The sequence below is a fragment of the Natator depressus genome, chromosome 7 (genome assembly GCF_965152275.1).
Source record: "Natator depressus isolate rNatDep1 chromosome 7, rNatDep2.hap1, whole genome shotgun sequence".
NCBI lineage: Eukaryota > Metazoa > Chordata > Testudines > Cheloniidae > Natator > Natator depressus.
In genome coordinates, this window is record NC_134240.1 from 103,369,395 (window position 1) to 103,384,322 (window position 14,928).

General features: G+C 42.7%; 1 protein-coding gene across 2 annotated transcripts in view; it reads right to left on the minus strand.

Annotated features, from left to right (window-relative positions):
* Window positions 1-14,928, minus strand: part of LHPP (phospholysine phosphohistidine inorganic pyrophosphate phosphatase) — a 165,678-nt gene that overhangs the window by 125,035 nt on the left and 25,715 nt on the right. Inside the window, exons 2-5 of one of the 2 annotated variants that reach the window (XM_074959193.1) lie at window positions 13,975-14,033; window positions 11,053-11,206; window positions 4,852-4,915; window positions 3,224-3,316 (exon numbers count right to left, since the gene is read on the minus strand). In XM_074959193.1, the coding sequence (XP_074815294.1) occupies window positions 3,224-3,316; window positions 4,852-4,915; window positions 11,053-11,206; window positions 13,975-14,033 (370 nt within the window). Of the gene's footprint in view, window positions 1-3,223; window positions 3,317-4,851; window positions 4,916-11,052; window positions 11,207-13,845; window positions 14,034-14,928 lie in introns of both variants that reach the window. The other variant, XM_074959191.1, reaches the window with a different exon arrangement.

Sequence of the window (14,928 nt, forward strand, 5' to 3'; positions counted from 1 at the left end):
GGGCACTCCGCTTGATATCAGCTGCCAACTCGACACTGAGCCGTTGATCACTACCCATTGAACCCAACAATTTAGCCAGCTTTCTATCCACCTTATAGTCCATTCATCCAAACCATACTTTTTTAACTAGCTGGCAAGAATACTGTGGGAGACCGTATCAAAAGCTTTGCTAAAGTCAAGATATATCACGTCCACTGTTTCCCCATATCCACAGAGCCAGTTATCTCATCATAGAAGGCAATCAGGTTGATCAGGCATGACTTGCCCTTGGTGAATCCATGTTGACTGTTCCTGATCACCTTCCTCTCCTCCAAGTGCTTCAAAATGGTTTCCTTGGGGACGTGCTCCATGATTTTTCCAGGGACTGAGATGAGGCTGACCACTCTGTAGTTCCCCAGGTTCTCCTTCTCCCCTTTTTAAAAGATGGGCACTATATTTGCCTTTTTCCAATTGTCCGGCACCTCCCCCGATCACCACAAGTTTTCAAAGATAATGGCAATGGCTCTGCAATCACATCAGCCAATTCCCTCAGCACCCTCGGATGCATTAGATCTGGACCCATGGACTTTGTGCATGTCCAGCTTTTCTAAATAGTCCTTAACCTGTTCTTTCATCACTGAGGGCTGCTCACCTCCTCCCCATACTGTGTTGCCTAGGACACCAGTGTGGGAGCTGACTTTGTCTGTGAAGACCAAGGCAAAAAAAGCATTGAGTACTTCAGGTTTTTCCACATCATCTGTCACTAGGTTGCCTCCCCCATTCAGTAAGGGTCCCACACTTTCCCTGACCTTTTTCTTATTGCTAACAAACCCGTAGAAACCCTTCTTGTTACCCTTCACATCCCTTGCTAGCTGCAACTCCAGTTGTGTTTTGGCCTTCCTGATTACACCCCTGCATGCTTGAGCAATATTTTTATACTCCTCTCTAGTCATGTGACCAAGTTTCCACTTCTTGTAAGCTTTCTTTTTGTGTTTAAGCTAACCGAAGATTTCACCGTTAAGCCAAGCTGGTTGCCTGCCATATTTGCTATTCTTTCTGCACATCGGGATGATTTGTTCCTGCGCCCTCAATAAGGCTTATTTAAAATATAGCCAGCTTTCCTGGACTCTTTCCCCGCCTCATATTAGCCTCCCAGGGGATCCTGCCCATCAGTTCCCTAAGGGAGTCAAAGTCTGCTTTTCTGAAGTCCAGGGTCCATATTTTGCTACTCTCCTTTCTTCCTTTTGTGAGGATCCTGAACTCAACCATCTCATGGTCACTGCTGCCCAGGTTGCCACCCACTTCTACTTTCCCTACCAATTCTTCCCTGTTTGTAAGCAGCAGGTCAAGAGGAGAACAGCCCCTGGCTGGTTCCTCCAGTAGTTGTACCAGGAAGTTATCCCCAACACTCCAAAAACTTCCTGGATTGTCTGTGTACTGCTGTATTGCTCTCCCAGCAGATGTCAGGGTGATTGAAGTCCCCCATTAGAACCAGGCCCTGTGATCTGGAAACTTCAGTTAATTGTCTGAAGAAAGCCTCGTCTACCTCATCCTCCTGGTCCAGTGGTCAATAGCACACGCCCACCACGACATCACCCTTGTTGCTCTCACTTCTAAACTTAACCCAAAGACTCTCAACAGGCTTTTCTCCAGTTTCTCCAGGCAAGGGCTCACACAGGGACACACACATGCTGGAGATGAATGCATGGCTGTGCAAATAGTGTCGATGGGAGAGCTTCAGCTTCCTCGACCATGGGATGCTGTTCCAGGAAGATGCTCTGCTGGGAAGAGATGGGGTCTACCTGACCAAGTAGTACTCTGAAGGACAGGATTAGAATTCAAAATCACCCTGACAAATTGGAGAGTTGGTCTGAATTCAACATGATGAAATTCAATAAAAGATAAGTGCAAAGTACTTCACTTAGGAAGGAAAAATCAAATGCATAACTACAAAATGGGGAATAACGGGCTAGGTGGTGGTACTGCTGAAAAGGATCTGTGGGTTAAAGTGGATCACAAATGGAATATGAGTCAACAATGTGATGCAGTTGAGAAAAAGGCTAATATTATTCTGAGGTGTATTAACAGGTGTGTTGTATGTAAGACACAGGAATTAACTATCCTACTCTACTAGACACTGGTCAGGTCTCAGCTGGAGTATTGTGTCCAATTTCTAGTTCAAAAAAGAACTAGATAAGTTTATGGAGGATAGGTCCATCAATGGCTATTAGCCAGGATGGACAGGGATGGTGTCCTAGCCTCTGTTTGCCAGAAGCTGAAAATGGGCGACAGGATGGATCACTTGATGATTACCTGTTCTGTTCATTCCCTCTGGGGCACCAGGCCACTGTTGGAAGACAGGATACTTGGCTAGATGGATCTTTGGTCTGACCCAGTGTGGCCGTTCTTATGTTAATTCTGGGTACTACACTTTAGGAGAGATGTGGACAAATTGAAGAGTCTCTTGTGGAGACTCTACTTTTGTTCTTTTTTGTGTTGTTGTTTCCTTTAACTTAAGTAATAGTCCTTCCTTCTGAAATACTCTAAGATGGTGGAGAGGAGAAAAGAGGGTGTGGTAAAAGGGGAGAATCAGAGGTGGTAAGGAAGGAAGGACAGAACAATTGAAAAGGGAGAGGAGGATGAAGGGATAATTAGGGAGAAGAAAGGTGTATGGTACAGAACACGCAGCGTGATAGGAAGAGGGAAGTAATGGAAGGGCACAAAGGATCACAAGAGGAAGAGGACAAAATATGGAAAAATTACGTTGTATATTTCAGGAGTGAATTTCCTGCATTACAGTACTTCTACTAGGTGATTGAGAAGAACATGCAGTGGAGAAGAAACAGAGTAGGTCACTGCACTCGGGTATTTATACTACATTTACACTAGCAGACAAGGTCAGACTCTGCTGTCTAATTAGATTTGTGGGTTGGGCCAGAAATTTTTTTCTTTACAATGTTATTTTAAAGATTCTTCATCAGATCTTTCGAAGATCTCATGGGAATAAATATATGTATAATGTAAATATAATGTAATATTTTAGAATGGCCATTAAACAAAGCACTTTTCATTTGCCAGTGTGGGCCCAATCCTGAAGTCCATACTCCATCAATCTTTCCACTGGTTTCAATGAAAGTTTTGACTGAGAAAAGATTGCCAGTTGGTGTGCCAGAAATATACTTTTTTTATTCAGGTGACAATAGCTGCGCAGCACATCTAGTGAATGTTGCACAAGACATCTTACCTGCTGTGGCTCAACTTCCATTTCTGCCAAGGCTGATTGGAAAAACATTTTTGCCGGCTTTCCCACCACCTCAGCTTGAACATCACAAGCATACTAAGAAAAAGAACAGAAATAATATTGTACAGATTAGAAATGGATTTGTTCAACTCCACATTCTCTGTAGATTGTATGAAAGAGTATGTGATTACTGACTGATTCCTTTCAATAACGTATGGATTAGTAGATGCAGGTAACTTACAGAGGATTTGGATAATACAAGTGTTGACTGTTCTGTTAGGGGCAAAGGCCCTCTTGAAATGTGTAGAATTAAGAATTGGGCATATTTTCCAACATGAAAGTAGTTTTCTAATTCTAATCTTGCTCACACTTGAGTCACAAAAATTCATTGTTACAGCAATGATGTGCTTTGCTGACAAACTTGTGTTCAGGAATTGTGGGTGAATTTCAAGGATATGGAGGTTTTGTGAACCATATAGCCCATTTTTAAGGTTGAAAGCCTTATTTAGCTGTAGTTATATACCCATGTTGTAATAAATAAGACGTTCCTAGCTAACAGGAAGCCTGCACTGTTTATTATGGACAGGCAACCCTCCCCAAAAGCTACATTGGCACAAGTGAGTTCACAGCATTCACATGGTACAGTATATATACATGCTCTTTATTTTTCCATTAGAATGCTCCCCTCCCCTCCCACTTTGCTCCTTTCTCCCTAGTTGCTCTGAATTTATTTTTAATCCCTCTCTGAGCCTCAGGGCAGATCTACACTACAAACTTGCATCGGTACAGCCGTAGCGCTTCTGGTGAAGATGCTCTAAACTGACGGGCAAGAGCTCTTCTGTCAGCTTAATAATTCCATCTCAGCGAGAGGCAGTAGCTATATCGGTGGGAGAGCACCACTGTCTACACAGGGTTAAGGTCAGTATAACTATGTCGCTAAGGGGTGTGGATATTTTCATACCCCTGAGCAATGTAGTTATACCAAAATAAGTGTGTAGTGTAAACCTGGCCTCAGTAAAAGGGGCATAATAACTCTTCCCTTCACTCATATTTAGCGTGACTTATCTAATAGGCCCCATTCCTATTATGACTTCAGCACACGCCTAGTTTCATGCATGAGTCATCTAATTATAATCAATGGCATTACTCATATGCTGAAAGTTGGACATGTGCTTAAACATCTTGCTAAATCAGAACCTTACACTGTAAGCTCTTAAGAAAATGGAGTTTCTTACCATGCACATTCCTAGCGCAAAGCCTTGCATAAAGGGGCACCAGTCCTGGTTGGGATATCTAGCCTTTGTAACAGGAATTCTCTCTGCCCCATTCTTCACTGAATTTCTTCATTGTATTTTTCCTCTCTGACTCCTTTTTCCACTGTCTTTCCTTCCCATACAGGAGCCCAATAATATTAAAGTTCAAGCTGAAACTTTTGAATACATAATATAAGAATGGGGTCAGAGCCAAGCAGAATGAGTTCACCCATTCACATGCGCAGCAATGCAGTTAATTTATAGTAATTTCCTCTCCCAAAATGAGCAAAAAGAATTACAGAAGATAACACATATTTCTATCAGTTATTTTGAGCAAGGTGCACAGAGCAGGTAAACATAATACAAGCTATAAAATACCTCCAATGCCTTCATATACACTCCAACATCAAGTTTCAGACCATCGGTTTCTTTATAATAGCGTCTGGAAATGGAAGTGATAAAGATGTTGGCAATTGAACATAAACTATATTCCATTAATTCTGTGCCTATGCAAATGTGTGTATGGCTGGGACTAGAAGATAAGTAATTAAGAATTCTGGAGCCTTAATTTACAGTGAATTGTACTGCGCAGTCTGTCCGCTACTCAATGTGGTGCACTGCTAACGGGGAGACCTAACCAGATCCCAAGATCAAATTCAGACCTGCCACATGTTGCATAATTCCACTGACTCCAATGAAGTTCAACCATCCTATGCCAGGGCTGAATTTGGCCCCGTGCTTCTATTTAAACTGGTTACCACTGCTGTGTATTAGTGTGTCTCACAAAGGATGACAGCTGCGTTACTACTCTCTAATTGCTAATCGCTAACCCATTTCTCTCACATGAAGAAAACAGGGACATTAGTTCGGGGGGTAAGCTGCCTGAGGGGGCTCCTCGTTCAAAATAACACAACCAGTTTAAGAGCGCCTCTATTTTCTTGACTTTTTTTTCTTAGAAGTTCATCTATCCAAAAAGAGATTAACTGCAAAATTATTAGCATTGACTTCAATGGAGTTGCAACTGCTTATGTCAGGCCCAACATAATTCTCTGGTTCTATCTGGCTACAGTTCTTAAGTCATAGGGTCTACACCTCCTCCCAGTGAAATCAATCAGTTTTGCCATTAAGTTTGGCAATTGCTGCACAGTATTGGGACTATATTGTACAAGCCACAGGATACACCACTTACACACAAACAATTCATGGAGAAAGATCACATAATATATTAATGACTAAATTTTTTCACATATCTGTTAACAAATGTTAAAACTTTATAGTTTGTTATTATCATTTGTATTGTGGTAGCAGGCAGTGGCCGCAAACAGATTCAGAGCCCGACAGTGGTAGTCACAGTACAAACACATACACTTTTCCCATGTGTTTCCTGCAAAGTTTAAATGAATACTGCAGGGAGATGTTAGTGGAGAATCTTGCTGATTCACTGCTGCAGGTGTAGTCTGTTAACTCCACCCTGGATAGAAGGGAAGTGTGTGTGGATTTTTCTCTTGAGTGGTCCTGTGAACAGGACCGTCTCTAGGCACCAGCAAAGCAAGCACGTGCTTGGGGTGGCACAATTCCAGGGGCGGCATTCCGGCCACCCTTTTTTGCTTGGGTGGCATTCCAGCCACCCTTAGGCAGTTGCACTCTCGGAGCTTGGGGCGGCAAATTTTTGCTTCGGGCGGCAAAAAACCTAGAGCTTGCCCTGCCTGTGAACAAAGGGTTGGAGCTGAGAAGTTCTAAGAGGGAAGTCAAGAAGCAATCTGGAGAAAAGGCTTACACTGTCATTTATGGCCAAGGTCTTCAAAATTGTTTTGGGTGCCCAACTTGAGATGTTTTAAAGGGACCTCTTTTTCAAAAATTGCAGAGCACCTATCCTCTGAATCAGCTGCCTCAAGCTGAGCACCCAAAATCACTAGTGGCTCTGAAAATCTTGGTGCCTGCCTAAGTGTTATAATGAGTTATCTTTTAAAATAAAGCCATGCCTCCTCTCCTCCCCCCCCCCCCCCCACAATCTTCCACTGTGTGTGTTGGCTGTGTTTTGGAACAGGAGGAGCACCATCCGTTCCAGCACCTAGGACACAATACCTTGGGCTACATTTGGCAACCTGTTTTCTTCAGGCTGGAGAAGTCCTACTGGGGAGGTGAAGCTTTTCAAAACGCTGATTTAGTCATAATTATTTTTGAGTTTTTAAAGAGCAGGTTATTAATGCTAAACCAAAACAGAGATAAATACCGGTGGCCCTGAAGGAGCCATTCTTGTCTGTTGTGCAACACACATTTTGGTTTTTTTTAAATGTTAATTCTTGGCCCCAGAAGCTGTAGTGACAACTTCTTATCTCAAGGGCTCAATAGACCATAATGGAAATGGAAAAATCTTCTTAGTTTGTGGATTATTGACCTGTTGGAGAACAGCTTAATGGCTGCCCAGGAGCAGTTAAATCCATTGTGCTGCTACCCCTTGACACATTTTGTCTGTGGATTCTTCAATATGGGTGAAAAGTCCCTACAACTATTCATGTAGAAGAATAAACAGAAAGATAAAGAAAAAGATTGAGAACCAACAATGTCATCACTTTTGTACATCAAAGAACCAGCTGATTGCAAATAACACTGTCCTTCCAAATATAAAACAGAATGACCCTATGTTATAGATCTGCAACACAAAAGTGATAAAACCTTTGAATCCCATGTGTATTTATTTATTTGTGTTGCCTTAAATTAAAAACAGGCTGACCAATTTTTTATTAAAGATTCTTTTTAAAAAACATATGTTCAAATTCTGTGAGCTCAAATTTCATCTGGAGCCTATTTTTTATGACCAAGCACATGGACACTACAGACAGGGGTGCTATAGAAATTGCTGAGCTAGACAGTCTGCTAGATAGGTTTAAAGACCCTGAAAACAGAGGTTGTATGAGACACAGTGGCACAAATGATGTCAAGAATAGGGTCAGCGATCTAAAGTGCCACGTAAAAAGCATCAACGAACTGCCCTTACTGTTCACGTATGGAATTAGAATAATTAAAAAAAACAGAACACCTTGACTGATTTCTTCTAAAGTTTTAGTTCATTCTCTAGAAAGCAAAAGTGTCAGAGTCACTGAAGCAGAATGCCCTCTTCCTGAAAATGGAGTGATTTACATTTAGCATCTGTTTTGGACTGAGAGTGGGAATTGGCTTTGTAATTTCTTCTGTCATGCCACTGTCAGAAAATTAAGCTGTTTACGCTAGACTATAGAAGGTTAATGGCTGTTCTAGCAAAGGTCAAGTGGCCATTTTAAAGAGAGGCTGTGCTGAATAATCGAAAATGGCAGAAGGATAAAGCATAAAATCTTATCTGACTGCTCATTGTACATTTTTTTCAGTCATACAGGGACCTGTCTGCAGCCTGATCAGGAAAACTTTAAAGATCTGTGATAATGCAAATTACCATTGTAATAAGAAAATATAAAAGTACTAAATAATCTTAAAAGCTTTGGGGTAACTTGACCATACTTAGGGCAAAATTAAACACTGTTATTTGATTTGTCTTGGTATAAATGCTGGCAGCTCATACTTAGTCATGATGGCATGCAATTTGCCTGTCCTGTAAAAAAGAAAAATTAAATCACGTGCAATGTAAAAACAAGTAAAGGCTTTTAAAAATAACTTGTGAGCTAATTCTTTTTTACATGTGGTCATTTGATTTGTTTTCTTGGATCATGAAGTGCATTTTGGATTGTTTTTTTCTACTCTGCAGGGTCTGGAATTTTGTTATTTTCAAGTTAAAGTTGTATGTAGTTCATGTTCAGATTTTGACAGTATTAAATATAGCAGCTTTTAAAAAGTGTCAAAGCCAGAATATAATTTCATGACCTTTTTCATGACAATTAAATCACTATGTAACATTTATATCCTCTTCTGGGACAGTTCTCCATCCCATTAAAACCAATAGCAAAACTGCCACTGATTTTACTCGGAGCAGGCCTGGGCTCTATCCTCAGCTTGTGTAAACTGTAATAGGCCTGAGGATCTCCCACTGTTACTATATTGGTTGAATTATCTTAACACTGAATGTTGCCACCTAGTTCTCTTTCAATTTTAAGCACCCAGACAAGGGGTTTGATTTCTGTCTCATGCAGGTGTAAACTGGGAGTAACTTCATCAAGAGACAGGTTTTAGAGTAGCAGCCGTGTTAGTCTGTATTCACAAAAAGAAAAGGAGCACTTGTGGCACCTTAGAGACTAACAAATTTATTTGAGCATAATGCTCAAATAAATTTGTTAGTCTCTAAGGTGCCACTAGTACTCCTTTTCATCAATAGAGTTACACAGGTGCATAACACGTGTGAGATTAGCATAAGAATTGGAATCAATCGCATAATTTATACAAGGGTGCTCAAACTGCTCAGAACCCAAGGGTGCACTGGTAATTTGCAGTGTGCAGATTACTAATCTCTTTGGATACCAATGAGTCAGATTTTACAGCCATTCTGTTAGAGAAGTGTTTTCTCCCCCATGCCTTACAGTCTTCAGCTTAGCTTCCAGTTAACTAACTTTTAAACACAGTTGTCTTTTCAGGAATGTGCCACTGGCAGGGCCATCCCTAGAGGAGTGCGGGGCCCGGGGCAGAAGTGACAGATCTGTCTCTTCTGGGACTGACCATGCCGGCCAATTGCACTGGCCCACAGGGCCCACCAAAGCGCAGGGCCTGGAGCGGTTGCCCCAGTTCGTCCTACCTAAGGGACAGCTCTGGCCACTGGACTTTTCATCTCCATCGCCTGGTTCAGAATATATGTCCACCTTTACACAACTTTTGCAACATTAATGTACGTCTGTTTGTGTCCCAAATTTGCATAGGCCCTGAAACTGCCCCACACTCTGAAGGCATGCATGTATATAAAATCTTTGTTCGTGAATCAGTATCACACATAACACCAGGACAGTACTAAAAATAGCACCTGTTAGTTGAATGCTACTACTTGGCCAACAAAAGGCCTATCAACCCACATGACAAAATGAGGTATCATAATCAAAATTTTAAGCCCTAATTTTGCTGACACCACTTTGCACATTCTGGCAATCTCAGCAGAGAAGCCAAGGATTAAAGGGATATGAAGACTAAACTAACCTCTTATTCCTAGAATTGGTCCCTCAAGGACACTTCCCATGCTTAACCTGTCCTGCGCCCATGATGCTGTTGACTCTATACCCATCACAAGCACACTGCTGAGTCAGAAATAATTTTTTGAATTATTTTGGTAACAGTCTTTAATTATAATTATATTGCTATACTATTGTTCATTGTTTAGGTGCCATATATCACTTCCTACGTAAAAGGCAAGACTCATCATGATTCGTTCCAAGTGTTCTCTTAGACTCTAAGATCTTCAGTTTCTTTTGTGGAGTCTGTGTTGATCTTTCTTACTCTGTTACAGCACAGCAACTTAAACCCACGCTAAACTTTAAATATGGGCTTCAGTGATTAGCTGGAACCGGGCCTCTGAGAATAGCTCCTTCAGTATAAGCTGAAAGCTGTGCTTATAATAAACACTTGCCATGCTGTCGAACCTGTGCCATACCAATGAGCCCCCTTTACACCAAGAGCATAACTGAAGAGTGAATCTATATTAACAAGCAAATATTGTTTAGCCTCCAACCTCCAAGGACTTTCAAGCAACTGTATAGAAACCAACTTCTCATTTACATGGTTCTCATAGCTCATGGTGGAGCCCCAGCATAGAAGCCATTCTTTAGGAATGCTGCTTCTCTAGTTAGTTTTCACAGATATCTTTTGAAAGTAGAACGTGCCCTGTGATGGCCAACTTATTTCACACAGACCACTGAACAGCAATTAGCCTAACATAGCATCAACTCACTACTGATCAGGGCAGGGTTTGAACCTGGAAGTGAAAATTTGGCTCGCTGTTCACTCAGACATAAGGAACCTTGTTACCAGCCGTCTGAGCCATCTGATCCTCCCCAACATTAGCCTGTAATGGCTTCATATGCATGTGGAGCTTATGGACCACCTCGAAGATCACCAACGCCAGGAAGACCCAGCTCTCACAGTGGGTCAAAAGGCTTGGCTTGCAGCAAGACACCTCTGTTTGAACAGGCCATCCCACAAGCTAGACCGGGGTTCTCAAACTTCATTGCACAGCGACCGCCTTCTGAAAACAGAAATTACTTCACGACTCCAGGAGGGGGGACCGAAGCCTAAGCCCGCCCAAGCCCCAATGCCCCGGGTAGGGGGTCCGAAGCCCAAGCCCCACCAGTCTAGGCAGGGGGGCCAAAGCTGATCCTGATTCTTGCTTACTGAACTTGGCTCTTGCGAGTCCTCCAACTTCTGCTCAACAACTATCATCCCTGACATGCAGCCCCAGACCAGCTGTGACCTCTAGGTCATCTATGCCCCGATCCCTTACACACATGAATTGTGTGGCTACATCCCCCAGTTGGCTTTGAAAATCTCAGTCATTGTGTCAGCAGAAGAGAGCGATGGGATTCATGAGGTCTGGCGACAGGTATGTACAAACAGACTTGGAACACTAGCAAAATATACAGCCCTAGGTGTACTAACTAACAGTGCTTAACTCACCCTCTTCCCAGAGATATGAGAATAGGATTTTCCAGTCCAATCAGAACTCTGAAAGCTTCACTGAGATTTTTGTAGGAGAAATTGTCCGCTGCATCTCCAATTACCACGCAGTTTGGGTTTGCTTTATCAAGCTGATCAAATTCAGGGACCAGATCTAAAGAGAAAAGAAACAAAATAAAACACAAATCCCACATCTTGTAAGAAACAATTGGAATTGCTGGTTTTCTTCTAGTTTTGCGTCTCTCCTCTATTCATTGCCTGATGGGCAAAACTATGAATGCCAGGTTAATATCTACATGCCAGCCCCTTTTAGTTTCAAGTAGCAGTGGATCATGGACCACATGCACCTTCCCTCCACAATGTGGCATGGGAAGGAAGGGGAGCAGAAGGAGACATGGGGAGAAGGTTAGCAAAATATGTTGTATTTCTTGACTATGATACAATAAGGGAACCCAGAGAAAACAGCAATATTATCAAGAGGTCGAAGGCAAAAAAAACCAGCCTTCCTGTACTTCAGCAGTGGTTTCCCATCCGCAAGTTTGTGGGCTCCAATGGTATATTTATTTCTAGAACTGTAGATCCCCAAAATACAGGCATTTTGGTATTTTGAGAAAGGAATGCATGAATAGGAGATGGCAGGCATGCATCAGTTGTTTAGAATGACTCGGACACAAAGCTGAAGATCAGTATTTCAGTTACATTTTGGAAAGGAGTTTGGATTGATAACAAAATACAGCACATCTCTGCAGTCTCAAAAATGACATCTTCCAAATGGGACCACTGTCAAGATAAACTGACCTAACAGCCTAATAACCTTCCGGTGTCCTTTTCCCTTCCCTGGGATTTCCACTGCATCCTGTAATTTCCCTGAGGATCTTTTCATATCTTCCCTTCCTTAAATACTGCTTACCATCTGCCTTGAGGACTCTGGACCTCATCCAAAGCCCATGATGTCAAGGGAAAATACTTTGAATCAAACCCTATGTCTTACTGAGAAAGATTAGAGAGATTCAGTTTCCCTAGGAACCTGTTTATAACTCTCCTTAATTGACTAGAAGGTTGCTATTGAATGAAATGAGATGTTCTTTGTCCCATCACACTCCTCCTTCTCCACAATCTAGGATGTGAGGTTGGAAATCAAAGCTAGATCTCGGGGCCTGGTGTGGGAGAGTGTCCTTTTCAGAGACCATGAGAATATGGTAACCCATTGTCCTCTTTCTAAGGGAAGGCAGCATGATTACATGGTTAGAGCACAGGACAGGGACTCTAGATAAAGTTTTGATAAAGGAGGTTTCCTCAGTTATGCTACTTAGGAGGTGAGGAGTGAAATTCTGCTCCTTCCATTTCCCTCCAGAAGACCCTCCGTAGATTCCAGCTTCTGGCCAGTCTCTATTGATAATCAAAACATCCTATCAGATGCCATTTTGATTTTCACACACAGAAGAATCTGCTCTCTCTTAAACACAGTCCTCTTGGTGATATTGACACCTACAGAAACTGAGCATATTATTTTAATAAATCACACATCATACATTCATTCCTGTCACGTCGAACAAAAAAAATAATGAAAAAAGAGTAGGCCAAGCCCATAAGCTCTTATATTTTAATTTTACAAGGCCCTGGGATTTTATTCTCCACCCTCCCTGGAAAGAGCTAACTTTTGCAGTCCTGATAAACTGATCTCTCCATTTTATGAAATCCCAGTTTTGCTCCAGAGTAACACAACGTGAGCTCACCAGGGACAGCCAAGTAGGGATGTAGAGCCTGCTTATGCAGCTGTTTTGCAAAATTGGAGCTACACTGTGCCTTCTGGCACATCCCTGAGCAAGGTGTGGCTCCAGGAGGCACTGTGTAGTAAACTTGTTGGCCTACATCAGGAGCAAACTGTGACCCACTATGTATGGTCAGCGGAACTGGTGGCATTTTGGGGAGTCAGAGCCAAGGCTCCATCATTCCCCACTCCACTGCGTGCATAGTTACTCCAGAGGGAGCGTAAATCAGCACACACTGTCCTCTTACCTGTGGGCACCTGTATGCAAAGTCTGGGTAGCCCAGACACACAGGTGCATCTTCCACTGAATTCAATGGGAGAAGTATCTATGCAAGCAAAGAATTTGGCCCATAATACACTATAAGGGTGAAATTCAGCTTCTGTCGTCAGGGCCCCAGAAGGTCCCCAGCACAATGGAACTGCAGAGACTCATTTGGTATGCAATTTCACCATCTTCCAGCAGATCTATATACCATTTCAATGGATCTGTGACAGGGTGCAAGGACATCACAGTGCCTGATCCCTGATGAATAAGAGATTCATGCAGCTCAGCCTCCCCCTCCTTTTGCCCAGATAAAGGCTGCTTGGGAGACAGAAGGGGGAGAATACCACTGGGAAGATGAGACTGCAAACCCAGGACGGTGAGGTTTTTGTTCTCTTTATTTGCCTGTGTTCTCTGTTTTATTGCTTGTTATAAACATTGTTCCTTAAAGAAAAAGCCTTGATGGCTGTGCGTTTCTGCTGAGACTAAGTCATTCCACCTGCTTACAGATCTACTGGGTGGCACCAGGGTAAATGAGAACTGAATCTGGCCCCATCACGGACATTTACTACAGCTACATTACTGGAGAAAATGGAATTAAAGAGCTTTTCCTGACAGGAAAACATCAACCAGACGTTCTTATCCTCACAATTTTCTCAGTAAAAGTGACATCTCTCCTGACCCAGACTGGCTGTCAATCCACGGCATGCTGAGCTGCTAATCTGTATTAGTCTCAAAGTCTACTAAAGTGTTGTCCCACCATCATGTACGAGGAGGTGTGGCCTCAGGTTTCGCTCCTTCAGAATGCGACAGGCTGCCGGTGCCGGGGCAGTGACTTCATTTACCGAAATGTTGAACCCCAAGCGCTGAAGCTTCTCCACAAACTTGCCTCGAGTGGCCTGGGTTTCATTGGTGCAGAACCGCAACTTCAGGCCGGACGCTTTGATCCTGTTGTGTAAAATGAGTGGAGATGCTAATCAGACAGGTAACGTGTAGGGAGAGAAAGATTTGTCACCTCAAAGCCCATGGATAACCAGGGTGGGAAGGAAAGGGAGGAATACATTTTAAGCACAAATGCAAAGATTTAGGAGTATTATTATTTACTTTTAACATCGTGCAACAAAAGTAACAGCACTTTACAAACACATCAGAAGACAAGGCCCTGCCACAAGGAGCTCAGAATCGAACTCAAAATTGTAATATACATGAAAAGACCAGGTGCCAGCATGGAGTAGCCCCCTTCTCTATGAACACCCATCCCCCTCACTTACTGCACTTAGTGACGGTCTGCAAACGTTTTAAAAATACCGTCCTAGGACCAGGCATGACCGTGGATCACAGGATGTGACTTTCCTGTTGCACCTGTAGATCTAGGGTGGTATCTAGCATTTAAAACTGCGGTCTACTTTCAGCTTCCCCTGAGCTACCTTGAGGCTGTGGACTCCTTATGATGGACAGCCCACCCACCGGGGAGCCCAAGCAGCACATGAGGCCTGGAGCCTACTGAGCCAGTCCAGAAAGTGGTCAGCACAAAACGGAAAGTGTCTGGCCAAGGCACACTAGAATCATATTGATTCAGCTCATCTCATAGGCAACCTACACCAGCAGAGCCATAGCCATAAAATAGAACTGCAAGCAATGCTGGCCATTCCCAGGGGGTGAATCACCCTTACAAATGCACTTTCTCTCTGTGTAACAGAAGAGGTAAATCTAGCTCTGCATCTTTCAGCCTTTGGTCCAGAGAGTTGCACTCGTTAACTGAGGGCATTATATAGCCATAATGACAAAGGTTAGCATGATATCATCATGTAGTAGCATTTTAACTCAGATTTGCACCTTCCCA